The 18,113-nt window shown below is 34.4% G+C and overlaps 1 protein-coding gene across 1 annotated transcript in view; it reads left to right on the forward strand.

Annotated features, from left to right (window-relative positions):
- PSMD14 (proteasome 26S subunit, non-ATPase 14) overlaps positions 1-18,113 on the forward strand; it is an 81,121-nt gene that overhangs the window by 4,329 nt on the left and 58,679 nt on the right. Inside the window, exons 2-3 of the mRNA XM_019727278.2 lie at positions 1,468-1,598; positions 3,874-3,925. Coding sequence (XP_019582837.1) covers positions 3,878-3,925 — 48 coding nt within the window. The 5' untranslated portion in view covers positions 1,468-1,598; positions 3,874-3,877. The remainder of the gene's footprint in view (positions 1-1,467; positions 1,599-3,873; positions 3,926-18,113) is intronic.

Here is an 18,113-nt window from a genome sequence, read left to right on the forward strand (position 1 = left end):
CTTTCAGGGGATGTTTGGTAATGTCTGCAGACATTTTCGATTATCATGGCTGGGTGGGTGCTGCTGGCATCTAGTTGGTGGAGGCCAAGGATGCTGCTAAACATCCTTAAACATCCTATAATGCACGAGACAGCCTCCTACAACAAGACATTTTTTGGTTCTGAATGTCAATAGTGCCCAAAAACGCTGGCTTATACCATCACTTTTATTGTCATCAACAGACTAAAGTGCTGTTACTTCTATCTTTACATTCACCTTGTGATTCTCTAATAGCAAACCTTTTTTCTGTTAGTTCTCTTTGTCATTATGGGTGGAATATGGAAAATTCTGAATTCTCAAGTGTGTTCAGTGAAAGCTAAAAGAAAAAAAGACTACAAAGATGGTGTCTCTAGTCTTTTATAATATCTTTTTTGAAAAATGAAGCAATGATTTGGGCAGCACAATAAAAACTAAAGGGTAATGCAATACCTGTAATGTATTTCACTATTGCATTATTTTGGATATCATTCTTCTGTTTTCTTATTTTAATCTTTTTGCATAGTTAGGAATAATTGGTTATGAAATGATGAACTAATTCCTAGGGTAATGAAATAACAAACTTTCCAGACATAGGACAAATAACATCACTAAGATTCCATAATACAGATTTGTAATAATGTTGCAGTAGACCTATATGGTAATTACACAATTGAATGAAATTTGTTCTATTTAAAATATGATTAACTTTTCTCTTTGTTCTTTGAAACACCTCTTGAAAGACTAGAAATCACGAAATGTCAATTTTTACATATAATTAGAACTCAAAAAAGAAACTTACAGACAAAACTTGGATCCAGGGTTAATTACTATTGTCTTTTTTTCTTCTTTAAATTTTATTAAAGTAATATATGTGCGTATTTTAAAAAGTTGAATTATGCCACAAAGCTTATAATAAAAACTAACGAATCACCTTCCCCACCCCAGAGTTCTGCTTCCCAGAGTCAACTATTTTCAACTCTTTGAGTAGATTTTTCTGGTTTTAATTCCAAATTTCTAAATAATGTGATTTTTTTTCCTGTTATTTTCTGATTTTTTGCAACTTGGAAATTATCTTTAATTTCCTACTCTAGGAAATTAACATTTAGTTTTCTACACACACATCTGCATACACTTTTCCTATTCCCATCTTCCAAATGTAGTTGTGTCACAGTTTTTGTTTAAATTGATGCTTTTAGTGTTATTATCACATTAAATTATAGCTGAGCCACATAGTACTATTGGGATTGTTGTGAGACCTGTCCTCATTGTAATCACTGTATTCTATGGCTCCTTGAGATGGTATTTCATTCTGTACTCTTTGGAAATGGTGATTAAAAATCAATTTTGATTTCTATTTCGTTTTTAGGAATTTTGCTTCTTTTAAAGTTCTTGGGCATATTTTCCTCCTTAGTTCTCAACATAATTATGTCTTATTTACTTTTTTTTTAGGAGAGAGAGAGAGAAAATATATTTGGGAAAAATCATACCTGCCAGTATTAACAAGAGCTGAAGTCAAGAAGAAATTTGTCAGAGTCAACAAATTGAAGCTTAACACCACAGGAGTTGTAGTTACTGATCAGGTGAAAATTAAAAATGTATTTTACTCTTACCTATTCTTTCAGGAGATGATTTAAAATATTATGAAAATATATCACTTTTAACATACCAAATTGTAAATGAGATAACCAGGCTTAAGGGTCATTTAGGTAACTATCATTTTTGTTCTTGTTTGCTTTCTATAAGCTTTAAAAAAAGTAGTGTTATTTGGAACATTTATAAATATATTTCGTTTTCAAAATTAGCATTTTTTATTAAATCCAATGATCTTATCTTAAATGTTTTAGTTCGTTAAATATTTTTTCCTGTTTGCTGAGACATCTAATTTTGATAAAAACAGAAATTTGACCTGCCAGATTTTCTTTCCCTATGCTCCCCACATCACTCATATATATTCACAGCATCTGGAGTCTGTGTGAAGTCATCAGAAACAACACAGGGGGAATAGATAAACTGAACACAGCTGGGAATCGACTTTGGCCTGGAATATATATAATGTCTAAAGTATACTGTAAAGTTTTTTTCCATTGGTTTTTAAGTTTGTAAGCTTGAAAGGGTCCACAAAAAAAAAAATTTTTTTTGCTTATATATTCTAAAGAAATGTCTTTAATATTTTAAAATTAAAGATTTCTTTTTTCTCTACAACCTTTCAAAAGTGCTATGTTTTGAATGTTCAGTTGAGGAATTTTAATGAGAATTTGATGGAGATTTTATACGTGAATGTTCCTATTAGGGACACGAGTTAAGGTTGTAAAGCAGAAATTTTGCCTGGACTATCAATTTCTTACGTGCCTTTTCATTTTTTAAAATGAGTTTATCTGTTGTGAAGCTCACAAAGTTGTTGAGTGTAAGCCAGATACAAAAGTATATGATTTCATTTATTCATTGTAAGATTCAAAATCTAATCTATGCTGTTAGAAGTTGGAATTCTGCCTTTGCAGAGTGGTAGAGACTGGGAAGTGTGCATGAGAGGTGTTCTTAGGTGCTGATAATGTCCTTTTTCTTCATCTACGTGCGGGTTATGGGGGTGTGTTCACTTTGTGAAGATTCCATGGCTGTATCATTTATGTACTTTTCTATATTTAGATTTGAATAAAGTTTGCAATGTTAATGTTGCTAAATATTCAAGGATTAAATTGGTAACAGGATTCAACCAACACGATTAGGCAGTAATGTAATGATCATACAAGTACATTATTGAGTTTTACTTTGTATAGCAGTTCTAACTATTAAAACAACATGGACAAATGACTAAACTAATCTGTTAGTATTTAACTTAGAATTTATTAGTAGTATTACCATTTTCTAAAGCATACACTTAGAAAGAAGAATACTTTTAAGGTATAGAAACAAGTAGAAAAAAATGCTTCCTTCTCATGTTTTAAAGTATTTAGTTGTACTGGATATTAATTTTTATGATTTGGTTACTCTTTTATATATTGGAGGTCATATTAGTACCCTTTCTATTTCTTTCCTTTGATTTCTTCTGTGAATTTTTCAGGCGTATAAGAATGTCTTCTGTAGTTATTCCAGACGTAAAATACCAAATCAGATTGATATTTCAAAGTTAATCCTCTCTGTATTAACTCTTAAAATTATAATTGAAAACATAGCTGAATTTCCTTAGTAAAAAAGGAAACATCTGAACTAACATATCCACAGCATCCGAAATAACACAAAATATCTGCATAGGTTCTAGAGCACTATCATAATGCACTTAATGTTTATGATATTTCTTTTAGTATAATGAGTTCATTTTTAAAAAGCCTTTGATGCTAATTCAGAGATCCATAATCTGCTCACAATGTCTTTTGCATGTAGTTTTGATGATAACTGACAAGCTGTAAGTTAATTAGCACAGAACTTACTAATGAGGATGTTAAAATTTAATTTAAAAGTGAGGATTTTTATTTGTACACTCTGGACAAATTGAAGGAAATTCAATCATACATATGATAAGGATTTCAGGCACTTTTTCCTCATTCAAGTACTTTATTAGATAACAATAAGAAAATAAATTAACTTAATGATAGAAAAGTTTTGAAAGTATGCTAAGATTGCTTGTCTTTAAAACTAGGGATATCCCAAAACCAAAGCAGTAAAATAAGGTCTGTTAATTAGCATGGAAGACAGCTTCTTGAATTAATATGTGGTGTTAATTAACAGGAAGTCTGATGTTGTGTTGTAATTACCACCAATATTTTTGACATACTGAGTGACTGAAGGTGAATTATATAGATGGCAATTGAGTAAACACTTTTGTGCTTAGGAACGTTTTCCTTTGTTTCTGTTTTCTAGAAATATGGACAGACTTCTTAGACTTGGAGGCGGTATGCCTGGACTGGGTCAGGTTAGTATATAGACTCTGAATATTTCTTTGTGTGTAAATTGCAAGCCTTTCTCTATCCAAAGAGAAAGAAATCACTCCCAAGAAAATCACCTCATAGATAACCTTATGGTAAGAAGCTTACCTTATTCCTGGTTGCTGTATTGCAACACTAAATAACATTATCTTAATTTAAATTTGTCCTGGGAGTAAGAATTTTCACTATTTGCTTTGATTTTAAATTTTGGGATATTTAGTAAAAAAAGGCACTAAAACTTTCTTATTTCTGGGTTTACAACCTAGACTTTAGAAGTAACACATGAAAAAGTAAACATGGCATCCTCTTGGGAAGATACAGAAAACTGACCCATAAAATGTTTGTATGTACCATCCTAACACTGATAAATTCCTGCCAGTAATTAAGATTTGGATGAATTAATAAGTAATATCTGTTTCTTTAAATTTGGTATATATGGTTTCTTTTACATTCTTATTAAAATTAAATGAGTTTTCAGTTGTTTTAATATCATTTATCTTGTTCCATGCTGTTGTTGGGCAAATGGACTCTATAGATTTGCCTTAGGATACTCTATCTGCTTTCTGTTAAAGAAAAAAATTTCTGCCTCTTTTGAGTTCTGTACTGATTATCTTTATAGTCCTCCATTAACAAAAGAGATAACTGTCGTTCCTTTCCTGAGACTTACGTAATGCATTATTTTATGACCAAATTTTGAGAATATTTTTATAACCCACCTTTAGAATCCTTTTAGTTACCAACTTTCCATCATTCCCGTATCACTATCAATGACTTTGTCTTCCTTCATTCAAAGTAGTCTGTATTTTGTGTAAGAAACAGTTTTGCTTGAGATTTCATGAAATTTTCAGTGGTTTAGAGGCACTTTTACAATAATTATTTCATTAGGTCTTTCATGGTTTATGACTAATACATTTTTTTAGAAAGTGGAAATCATTTTGTGCTTCTACATTGCATCCTTGTATCCTTCAGTTATTTTTTGTTTACTTTTGTTAGTTTTGAATGTTCCTGTACTGTCATCCTGTTTCTTCATGATTCTTCAGTTTTGTAAGATGTAATCCATGTTCTTAAGAGGCCTGAGCATCTCTGAACTTGACTCTTCCACAGATGCTGTCATACTTTTGTAAACTTTCTAGATAGCGTCTAGAATTTCCCTAACTTATTCTGAAAATAGCAATAACAATGTTAAGGCATATAAAAGTATCTGAAGTGAGCTGAACTGATATGTAGATATTACAGATTTACCTGCAAATTAGGTAAGGATGTTACCTTAAAATTCTTAAGGGAAGTTGCATCAAATTTAAATACTGAAATAACTTTCCTTAAGCATTAGGGGCAATAAATTATATATCCATGCTGGGAAATTGCTGAACATGAAATTATGGTTTTACTGACCAGAAATTGAGCTACATCATATCTCAGTGACGACTGCAGACCTTTGCATTAAGTGGAAAACTAGGTGTTGGGTTCAGTAACCTCGCTTTGGTTTGTAACAATTTAATCAGCCCCTGTGTCCTCAGTTTGTATTCTTATTTGAACTTAAAAATATGTTACTTGAGCATTTGTCATTTCGTGTTTGTTTTTCATCTTCCCAATTAGATCAGATGACAAACTTGTAAGGGAATCATTTGTGGATTCTTATTTCTGTGATATCTCCTTTACCAAATGCTAGGTGTTCAATGATTACATTTTTGTCCTAGAACTTTATTTTACTTTTGTTCTAGACTAACTTGACATACACGTATGATGTTACTTCCGCAACATGAAATGTTAAGTGTGTTATGTTTTAATAAACAGGAATAAATGTTAAGTGTATTGTTTACTTTTAATAAGAAGTCGAAGATCTTTGGATTCATAATAGCTACTCTTGCCATTAGGCAATGCATAGTAGCCAGTAAAAGTAGAAAAGGTGACATGAGTTGTTTTATCCTCCCAAAATTAGTGTTACTGTCTTACCGTTTAATGGAAAGGGCAGAATTTCATCATAAATAGTTTTCCACAAAACTTGCTGGTAAATTTGCAGAGGCCCTTTTAAAACATGGAAATGAGAGCAAAATAGGGTTCTCCATCCATTCAAAGGACTGTGCTTTCTCTGAATACCAGTAACCTTTCTCTTTTCCGTGGCTAATCCTTCCGTGTAGTCTCTGATCCCATCACTTCTTTTGAAACCTTGCTCATCTCCATTGACCCCCTTCTCTGCCGACAAAGATGTGTAAGTCTCCTGTATCCAAAAAATAACAAAACTTAATTGCATCCCTCCATTAAACCTTTTCTTCCATTTATTTCTAGAATTCCTGAAATAATAGCTTATACTCACAAGTTCGACTTCCTTACCTCCACTGACTCTCCTGAGATTATATTCTGGCTTCCTCCATTACTGTACTGTAATTGCTCAAATTGCCAAGTCTATTTGCCTACTTTTTGTTCTCTTCTAACTGGACTTCAGTATTCCGCAGTGTTTGCAATGTCTATCTTAAAACTTTCTCTTCCATTAGCTTTGTCATTGTACTTCCCCCTAGTTCTTCATTATGGTGTCCATACCTCCAAAATAACTTCATTTAAAGTTTTATTCTTTTTTAATATTACATTTTTAAATGTTAATACTTGGACAGTGGTATGTTAAAATCATTAACTCTGTGCAGTTTCCTACCTCAATATGACTTATCAGTAGTTTGACGCTGAAACATGTTTTGTTAGAACTATTAGAATTTGTAAACTAATAGCTTTAAATTTCAAATGTGTTTTTTAAATTTACTTTGCCAAAATGCTTACAAACTTGAAATTACTAAAAGATGTGAGATGATTGTATTAAAAGCATTTACTGCTATAATTTGACTACCTGATTGTCCTTACCCCTGCCGAGGTCTGGACAACTAAACTATTTCCAAAGGCAGTGAAGGTAAAACCCAAGAGATGGGCACAGCCAAAGCATAGTCTCCAGTCTCTGAAAGTTTTAGTTGAAGTCTCTGGGTCCAATTTAGCTTTAGAAACAAAGTAAGCTTAAGAGGCAATGAAACTTAAGTAAAATGTGAGTGACATCTGTCTTGTTTTGTATTGAGTTTGTTAGGCCAGTATTTTGAGTTTCTGTGTATCTGGTGTTATGCTATGGGGAATACCAAGGTAAACAAGAACATCTTAATCTAGAGGCCTTTCATTCTAGTAGATACGTGGCAATTCTGTCTGGCTCGTATTAACTACTTTGAATGAGTGCATACTAATGCTCATTATAAATGTGATTTGTAATATAGTGGGTGTAGTGTTTAATTTTTTCCACAAAAAGGGAAAAATGGGCCTGAATTAATGTGATGTTTGAGGTAAATTTTGGAATATATGCCAAGACCTAGAAGAAATATATGCCAGAATATATGCCAGAAAGGCTGGGGAATAGACGATGTGAGGGGAAATAATAGGGAGAGAAGCTGGTAAAAGAGTTTGGAGTAGATTATGAAACGTGTTGAATGCCACTTTTAGTGATTTTTACTTTTTATCATATAGACGTTGTAGTTTCATGAAGATTTTTTTTTTTAGCAGAGTTGTGAGATAACTCAGTTTGCATTTTTGAAAATTCTAGTGGTAGTTTTGGTAATAAGTAGATGGGAAAAGATTAAAGGCAAAGTTATCAATGATATAAAATATTTCTGATTTTTTATGTTCCAGGCACATTGTAGGATTATACTTCTCCATTATTTTCGAAGTTAGCCTGACCATGATTTTGCTTTGACTAATGGAATGTGAGTTGGAAATTAACAGGTCACTTTTAGGTGGAAACTTTGATAATCAGTGCGTGAATTGCCTACCCTGGTTATCAAGGACGCATGGAGATGGAACCTTCATAGCTAGGACCCTGAGAGAGAATGACATACAACTTGCAAGTCAGAAGTCCTGTGATTTTTGGGTGAAATGCCCTGATCTTTTTGGTCTCTAGTTTTTGTTCTAAGAAACCTGGTGTAGGCCAAACCAAACGCATACACAGGCCTGCGTTGCCTGTAAGTGATCAGTTTCTATCTCTGATACAGACCTCAGTAATTTCCAGATGCAAAAAGAAGGGAAAATACTGTATGTAGATGAGTAATCAGAGAAGGCTTTCTGAAAGGGGTGAGATGTAAGCTATATTTTGAAGGATTATTTCAGGTTGCTAGACTTAAAATAATTTCATGAATTGGATATGATCTATTTTGTTATAGCTCATAAATTCGTACAGTATATAGATTTTGTATATATATAACTAATAACCATTATTTTGGTTTCTTATTGTAGGTCTTAGAGTAGAAATGTTGTTTGAATTATTTGTCTTTTAGGTTTTGGTCTAATGTTTTATAGAAAAGATTAATTTAACATAGCAATGGGGGAAATCACTGGAAAAAATGAAGAAATAATACCGTTTTCATGGATGAGGCATCTTAATATCACATTCCAATTCTCCTCAATTAGTCATAAATTCAGTGTAGTTCCAATAAAAATACCAACCAGAATGTTCATGGAATTAGAAAACTGATTCTAAAATTGATATAGGAGAAAACAACCCAAGAATAGCAAAGAAATTCTTAGAAAGGAAAATGAAACTTGCTCTACCAAATATCAAAATATATGTTAATGCTGTATGACTCAAAGAGTGTTATATTGGTATAGATCAGTATAGTCAAATAGAAAGCCCAGAAATAGGTATGTGCATATATGGGAACTTAATTTGTAATAACCGATGATCTTAAAAATTAGTGGGGAAGGAGAGGCCTGTTCATTAAACGACGCTGAAAAGCAGGAGGTTTTCTATTTGGGGGGGGGAGAGCTAGTATTAGAGTCTTCCCTTATTCCATACACGAAAGTGCATGTACTAAATGAAGACCTAACAGTAGAAATCAAAGTTCATAATTTTGGAAGACATACCCATTAGGATGGCTGTTAATTAAAAACAAAACAAAACAAAACAAAAACAACTGTTGGTGAGGGTAGACCCCTGTGTATTGCTGGTAGAAATGTAAAATTGTGTGACCTCTGCAGAAAACAAAGAATTACCATACGATCCAGCAGTTCCGTTACTGGGTATATACCTTGGGAATTACAAGACTCAGGTATGTGTACACAGTGTTCATAGCAGCATTGTTCACAATAGCCAAACGGTGGAAGCAACTTGTGTCCATTGATATGTGAATGCATAAACAAAATGTGGTGTATACATACTATGGCTATTATGAGCCTTAAAAAGGAAGCAAATTCTGACACATGCTATAACATGGATGAATCTTGTAGACATTATGCTGAGTGAAGTAATAAGCAAGTCACAAAAGGACAAAATATTGTATGATTCACTTACATGAGGTACTAGAGAAGTCATATTCATAGAGACAGAAAGAAAGTAGGATGGTGGTTGCCAGGGATTGGGAGCCGTAGTGGAGTGAGGAGTTAGTGTTTATTGGGTACAGTTTCATTTTGGGAAATGAAAAGTTTCTGGAGATGGATTGTGGTGACGGTTGCACGACAATGTGCATGTATTCAATGCCACTGAACTGTATACTTAAAAGTGGCTAAAATGATCAATTTTATGTTAATGTGTATTCTACCACAATAAAAAATTCAATTATATCTTTAAAATGAGATTAATAATGTCTACCTTAGATGGTTCTCATAAGGATAAAATAGACTCAGACGTGAACATGTCGGACACACAGTAGACAACTGCAAAAAATGTTTTTTGGAAGAAAATTTTATGTCCTTATGACTTCAAAATAGGAAAGCATAACTCAAAAGAGAAGAATGATAATTTTACTACCTCAATACATTACTAACTCTTGTCCCAGTAGACAGTAGAAACAAACTTAAAAGACAAGCAGTAGAGGGAGAGAAGATAATTTGCAACACATTTGTCTACAACACATTAAACAGAACCCTAAGTCAGTAAGACAACAAAGATAACCTTATAGAAAAAAAACAAAACATGAAATGGAAATTTGTAGAATAGGAATTGCCAACAAGCATATGAAAAGATACTCATTCTCACTGTATATCAGGGAAATTAAAATTCAAACAAGTATTAGCTCTTTTTTTTTTTTAACAGAAGTCTGTTGTATTAAGTGTTAATGAAGATTTTAGGAAGCAAAAATTCTCATGGAAGCTTTTTTCCTTAGGGTGGGTTGGTGTGCAGCACAGGCCCAGCAACCCACACCAAATTCATGAGAGTGGAGGGAGCCTGAAGGAACTTCTACTCTTATGTAATGTTCTCTGTAAACAAACTAAAACAAACAAACAAGTCAATATAATGTTAAATAATATTTTCCTTTAGTACTTTTTTTAAAAACCACCAAATAAAACAAAATCGGAAATTCCTTTTATTGTTCAGTGCTTGTTCTCATGCCTTGCTTAAGCATTCCATATTCTCCCTCAGTCTTGGAGTTGAAGAGGACAACACACTAGAGAGGCTGCCAGAGCAGAGGTGATATCACGTAGGGCCTCGCGTACAAGAGTCTCCTCTGAGTGCGTTGGGAAATCATGAGAGATTTTTGAGCAAAGGAATTATGCTTATCAGACTCAACATTTTTAAAGAACCTGGATACTCTGGATTGATGTGAGAAGGCAAGAATAGAAGCAGAGACAAGAAGCTACTACAACACTGTTTTTAAATTACAGATTTTGATGTTTATTTTTATTGTATATTTACCTGCTAGAGAGATTCTGATGGGTCTTGAGCCAACATGGATTAATGTGTATAATGAATCTTTATACCTGCCACATTTGAAATAAAACAATGTGTTTACCACTGGGCAGTAGCATGAAAATGAGCAGGCTTTTACAAAAGGCTTTTTATGAGTTCTCTTTATGTTCTTTGAGCTCTGTAACCTGTCTGTATTGACAGTTTTTATATGCTGATGGATGCTTCTGGTTACCATTTGTTCCCTTTGGTTCTTTGAGTAGGTATCCTGATGTGATCCTCTGAACATTTACAAAGACCTTCCTAAACATTGGTATATTAATTAGGCCATTTTTCTTCCTAGTGGGAAGTAGGGAAGGGTCAAGAAATTTTAATTGTTTTACTTCTGTGCTTAACTACAGATAGTGATTTTGCTTTAGAAACAAAGCAAAAATGCAAGTTGCCTTTAAAAGTATAGTTTCTAATCATTGTGTTCATGTATTGAGCTGATGTTTCTTTTGTAGAAAATTAAAGAGGTCAGGTCAAAAGCAAGCTAATTACAGCATACGCTTTCTAGTTGTCATTGTAGTGTTGTTCTTAATAGATATTAAACCCCATGAAAAATATGCTCCTGAGAGATCTCAAATCAACTCTTGAGAGTTCTCAAATAAGTAAAGGGGAAACAGATTCCTGGTGGTGCATTCTAGTTAATCTGTGTCGTTCTGTTTGAACATTCTAGTTGTGACTGGTCTATCAAGGAGAAAGGTCTTTGATATTTGTGATTGTTAAATTTCAATTTTGATAAATGAAATTACCCTAAATAATTTTGTTTGAATTCTTTAGAACATAAGGGGAACAGTGACATATTTTCAGTTACAGTGAAACTGTCTTCCAAAATTAATGCATTCTGATGAACTAGGAAATCAAAATTATGAGGGAAAATGAAACGTTAAGATTTTAAATTTGAAGTCAAGGATATGATGGATCTATGACAGCGGATACCGTTTTTGATAGAAAAGGGTATATGGGATGAGAAACGAGAAGATACTTCTGTCTAATATAGGAGATTAAGATATTGTAGTATAATCTCAGTGTTCCAAATTTATGGGGATGTTATGATCATAACACTTCAATCTATGTCTTTTCCCTGCCCTTAACATTGTTTTACATGTTTGGTTTACTGGTTACATTACTCATTTGATAACATTGATCTTTGGGTTTCCTGTCTTAAACCTGTATAACATAACTTCTAATTTTTCAGTTCATATTATCATTTGGACATTTCTGTAGATATCATACTCATTTAAAATCTGGGGAGACATGAGCACTGTCTCCCACAATATACATTCAAGGTGGTTCTTTGTGGGATGTTATCTGGGTTGAGTGCCCTGGAAGCAAGCCACCTGAGCAGGGCAGTGGTCTCTGCTGGACAGCCTCCCAATGCTGCTTTTCAAACTGTCTCCAGTGATTTCACAGGCTCTTCCCTCCAGGAGACCGAATGCCACGTGTGTTGGGCACGGGGCGGGGGGCGGGCTTAGGGACAATAAAGAGTAAATTAATAATTATGGTAGTTATACTTTTCTCTTACTCATTGTATATACATTTCTCCTCTTTTTACTCGATTGCATTCCTACCTGCCTGTGGTAGCTCTCTGTTAATTAGTTCTTTATTCCCTAGTGTTGTAAACACCAGAGACTGAGTAATTGGAAGCATAATGCTAATCAGAAGTAGATAGTAAACTGACACAACCTTGTTTTGGAGAAGCAACCCTCTGTTTTATTGAAAAGGTGTTTTTTTTGTGTGTGTTTTTTTTAACTTCATGGGAATCTGTTTCATTGCCTAGCAGAATACATTTTTTGTTACCATTATATAACTGTCGCTATAGGGAGATAATTTTGATTTTACTTTAGTATTCACCTGGTTGCACAGTTTCTGGCTACTGTTTCTTTCCCATTTGCTGGTTCTGGTTGCTATACACATTTCCTAATTTCTATTTTGTAGACTAAATGAGATCTTTGAATATTTTATAACTCAGTCTTTCTATAAGGCTCTTTCTTGAGGGTTTCCTTGGGGGCTCTGAGAATTTTAGTAATATAGGGAGATAGCCAGATACTCTGAATAGGGGATGTAATTATGTATCAGTGGGACCTAGAGCAAATGTATGTATCTGTAAGAAGAACCCACATATTTTGACAATTTTATCAGGATTCCCTTCTAGAATTTATGGAGTAGGGGTGAGGGAGGGGGTGAGAGCCAAGTGGAATAATGCTGAGTGCCTCCCATGTTTTGATGGGAGACGTGGTCTGTGTATTTAATCTTCTCATTTAGTCCTCACAACAATCCTACATGGGTAGGGATAATTATTTCCATATTATAGGGTCGAGTCACAAAACTAACAAGAAGTAGAGCTACAGTTGGAACACAAGTCTTTCTAATGCCAAAGTCTATTCCTCATCAACACCATTTCTTGAGATTATAGTGTTGTCACTGGCTACTTGCTTCATAAATTTAAAAATCTTAAATAGTCTGGAAATTTTTAATGCAAAATGTAGGTGAAGAGTAAGATGCTTTCTTTTTAAATTTTAGGAAACATAAAATATTTGGGAGGGTTTTTCTTTATTCTGACATGTAATGCTTGGTCCATGTTTTAAGAATATTTAAGGAATGAGTCAATACTTCATTCATTTTATTCCCTATGATAATGTATATCTTGACATATTGATAAAGGTAGAAGATACACATAGTACAACTTTTTAATGAAGGTTTACATTTCTTACTCCTTTTAATTTATAAAACATTTCCCTTACTATTCAGAAACGGATTAGTGCTCTCCCAAAATATGTTGTTTCATTAAAAAAATTATTTTGGGGAAGAGACTTCTCTTATTAAGCTAATCTGAATGACCAATCTTGTTGTACCTTGACTTGTAATAATGGAAGAAGAGGTACAGAGAGCTGTTTTATTTGAATAATAGACTTGCCAATTAGCCATCAAGTGCTTCCATCTGTGAAACTGTTGATCAGATGGGTTAGCTGGGATGTTTCCAGACTGGGGCATCATAAATGGCACTTGAAAACTGTCACTTTGATGATGAGGTTTCAAGTATTACACTGCTTGATGCTGTAGAACCTTTATTTCCTTTTGCAGTACCATGTTTTTTCAGAACATACTGATCCCACTTATGAATTCTGTGGCATCAAGAGAACTTGGGAGACCTGCCACTGATGTAAAGTTCTGTTTAATCTGCTGCTCTGGCCTGTGCTGAGATGAAACCAGAGTGTTAACAGCTTCTTTCATGGCTTTCACAGTAATGTTTGGTTGTCTGACTGGCACAGGCAGGTGATACTATTGCCTGTGGGCCACAGAGCTGGCACGCACGGGCAAGTTTCTTTGCACTTTCCCGTTTAATATAAACTCATTTTCAAATGTCTCATTCCCTTCAATAAACGTATGGTACTCTAAGGCCACACGTAAGAGATTTCTACATGTAGCAATGGTGTGCAATGAATTTAACACATGCCCTATACATTTTTAAGGATGTAAATTACTGGTCATTAATTATTACATTTTAAAATTTGTTTACTAATAACTTGAAAATAAAAATTTCTGGAAATCATTGTCATGTTCTTCCTCACTGTGCCACAGCTTCCTTCTTGGGTCTTACATTTTGTAGGACGTTTTCTTTAGTAAGTAGACATCCAGGAATGATTGTGGATATGATTAGGTAGTAGAGTCCCTGGATGACATTCCTATCTGATAGGACCGTACTATGCTTTTGTTTCCCTACAAACCTGAATTCCTGAAATTTGGGCAGGCTCCCTGGTCACTAGTCTGTGCCCTTGTCACTTTGTAGACACCAGCTTTGCCTTCTGTCTGCCCGGCACAGACCTCTGAGCTGCCCAAACCCACTGAAAGGCAGTGTGTATTGGGCGACAGTGAAAGGCGCTGCTGTGGAGCTAGACTAGATCCAAACAGTGGCTGAGATCCCTGGAGCGGGAACTGAGAATGAGAATGCAGTGTTCATGGGCAGGAAAGCGGGTGGTTTGGGATTCTGTTCCTATTCCTTTTTCTTCCAGGGTAGATTTTCATGTGTTAGCATCACCCCCAGATCCTTCCACCTCCCAGAGCTGACCATCTTCCAGTGAGAAAAGTACCTGTTCAAATGTTTTGTTGTTTGTTATTTTATAGTTACCTGACTACTGTGCCTTTTTTGTTCTCAAAGGTTTGGCTGTTCCCTCTCCTAGGCAAAAATGCTCAATAGTTAGTATGTACCATTGGTTAAGTAACAGGTTTCCATTTTATAGATGAGGACATTGAGGCTTATAGCAGTTAAGTAACTTGTTCAGTGTATTAATATCATTTGAAAAAAGATGTGATTTCAGAGCAGAACTGAAAGACTGTGTTGCTTTAAGTGCTCTTCTGGAGAGCATAAAGCGGGAGTACGTATAAGAGAAATAGATGTGACAGTGTGACCTTGTGCCTTCCTTCCCAAAAGAATAGAACTTTCCCCTGTGCCTTTTGGCCACAGCTACTATTTTATGCTTTGTAAGCATGTTTCTTCTACTTCTGTCCCTGTTCCCTAATTCCTCGGAAATAGTAACTAATCTTTTGCATATGACACCCCAGATAGTATTGTGACTAGATGAATGCTTCATAAATTGAGGGCAGTAGTCAGGAGTGTTTCTAGGAAATGTTGGAGAGGTGATTTCTATTCTTTATCCTCTGTTATAACCCAGAACTTCTGAGTCTTGTTTTTACTTCTAATTAGCATAAATCAAGTTTTTGGAGAACTAAAGGTATTTTAAAATAGGTAAATAGTTATTTTTAAATAAGTAGTATTTGACATGTTACAGAGTTCGTAAATTATAACTGTGTATGTTGAATAAGTGTCCGCTGTTTCTGTCCCCTTCCCTAGAAACAATCACTGTTAGCATTTTCTCTCTGTCCTTCCAAAGATATTCTACCTCCGTCTTGTCCAATAGAACTTCCTGTGAGGGTAGAAATGTATTATACCTAGCTGCTGAATGTGATGGCCAGTCAATGCCTTGTACATTTTGAATTTTTTTCAGTTTAGCTGGTGGGAGTAGGCACTATTTCCAGTGCTGTGTGAGAGGTAGGTACTTACTCTTTAATCTTTTTAATTCTTTACCCCAGCCTTTGGTAGTTTTCTCACACGCACTGATTGGTACTCACCTGAATACTCAAGGAGGACCCTCAGCAGATCACTAAGATTTTCTTTCTTTGCAGCTATTTTCTCTCTGGTACACTGTACTGATAACTCTCACTGCTTTAGTTTCCCAGTAATCTCAGCTCCATCACCTCAACTCAGGGAGTCCGCTGTGCTCTGCCTGTTCCTTCCCCCAGACTGTAGCCTAGAAACTATCTCAAGGCAATGAGTGTTTCCCCAAAAATAAGACCTAGCCGGACAATCAGCTCTAATGAGTCTTTTGGAGCAAAAAGTAATACAAGACCCGGTATTATGTTATATTATATTATATTATTATATTATATTATATTATATTATATTATATTATACCCGGTATTAGAGTAAAATAAGAGCAGGTCTTATACTAATTTTTGCTCCAAAAGACGCATTAGAGCTGATTGTCTGGCTAGGTCTTACTTTTGGGGGAAACACAGTAGATTATTTTTGGTTCTTAGAGATCACCGTCTTTTGTTGCTTGATCAACAGTGTTGTACAAAGTACTCTTTTGTGTAGTTTTATCCGGTTTTTGTTTGTTTCAGGTGGGAATATCAATTTAGTTCCTGTTAACTCTGTCTTGGACAAAAGCAGATATCTCTTTTGTTTACTTTTTAATTAGAAAATTTGGGGTGGACTGGATATTCTAGATGGAATTCTCTTTTCTACTTGAACTTTAGAGAGATCAGTATTAAAATTGTACTTAGATTTATAAGAAAATATACTGAAATTGAATACTGAATTGAAACCAAATTACAGAATGTGCTATTCTTAGCATTCAGAGGTACTGAATAAATAAGATAGATATTAATTATGTAGGGCAGGATTTCTTAAACAATATAGATAGCACAAATACTAAAGGGGCAAATTGATAAATTAATTTACATTGAAATTTAAAATTCATTTTCCTTTAAAAACATCATTATAAAACAGTTAACATTTGTGGAGTCCCTACATGTGCCAGACACTGTTCTAAGTACTTTAAATATATTAACTCATGTAATCTTTGCAACAACTGTATGAAGTTGGGTGGTTGTTATCCTTATTTTTCAGATGCACCTGAGGCATGAAGAAATGTAAAAAACAAAACAGTGAGCCACAGATGGGGAAAGATATATCTAACATACAATGGACAAAGCAATAGTTATCAATATATATATCTTTAGCTTCTACAAATCAATAAGAAAAAGACATGTATTTTTAAATGGACAAAACATATACGAACATTGGAAGAAACGTGAATGGTCTATAAACACGTATAAGCTAGTGTAGTGCACAACCATTTTGGAAAACATTTAAAATCTAGTAATGGTAATGATTTGCCTACCCTACAACCTAGCAGATCTTTTCCCAATTATGTTCCGTATGGAAAGTTTCCCAGGTGGGTACAAGGACATTTATAACAGCATTGTTCATAACAGGGGTTGTACTCTCTTCTTAAAGGTCCAGATAGTAAATATTTCAGGCTTGTGGACCAAATGGTCTCTATTGCAACTACTCAGTTGCACTCTGCCATTATAGTGTTAATGCACCCGTACATAATACAAAAATGAATGAGCATAGCTGTGTTCAGTAAAATTTCATTTACAAAAGCAATCAGCTGGCTTGCCCACCGGTCATAGTTTGCTGATCTCTAGACATAATATCAAAAAATGAATTGTCCATTTGTAGGGAAATGTGTCCATAATTTTACTTAACAGTGTAATTTTTTAAAGTAGGTGATCTTCACATATCAACATGATTAATCCATACTAACACAATGAACGAAAAAATCAAGTGGAGGAATAATACATTCTATATGAAGTTTTTATATACAATTTTAAAACATGCAAATCCTATACTATGTATTACCTATATATACCTACGTACTGAAAGTATAAAGAAGTGCATGACCATCACCAAAATTAGAATAGTGGCTACAACTGGCCGTCTGGAGAAAATGGTCAGTCAGGGGGGATGGCACAGGAGCTTCAGCCCAAGTGTTTCATGATGTTCTATTTCATAAACTGGGTAGTATATTTATTACTTATTAGATCTTTCTGTATAGCTTAAATATTTTATAAGTTTTAGAGAAAGTTTAAAAGAAACTAACAGTGGTTATTTAGAAAAAAATATTAGTTGTTCACTCTGTGGATAGTTGTCACCTGGCTGTATCTTCCTCTTAACCTACCTGATTCATTGGCCTCTCTCACTCCCAGGAAGGCAACTTTCTACTCTTAGGCCTAAGAACAGATCAGCTGTTAAATGAATAACCCTTGTGCTCAGTCTGCAGCCTACCTGACTATCTCAGTTTCTTGTTCTCTAGGTATACTTCAAGCACATTAATTTCCTTTTCTCCAGCCTCTCGTTTATTCTG

The sequence above is a fragment of the Rhinolophus sinicus genome, linkage group LG01, assembly GCF_036562045.2.
Source record: "Rhinolophus sinicus isolate RSC01 linkage group LG01, ASM3656204v1, whole genome shotgun sequence".
Classification (NCBI taxonomy): domain Eukaryota; kingdom Metazoa; phylum Chordata; class Mammalia; order Chiroptera; family Rhinolophidae; genus Rhinolophus; species Rhinolophus sinicus.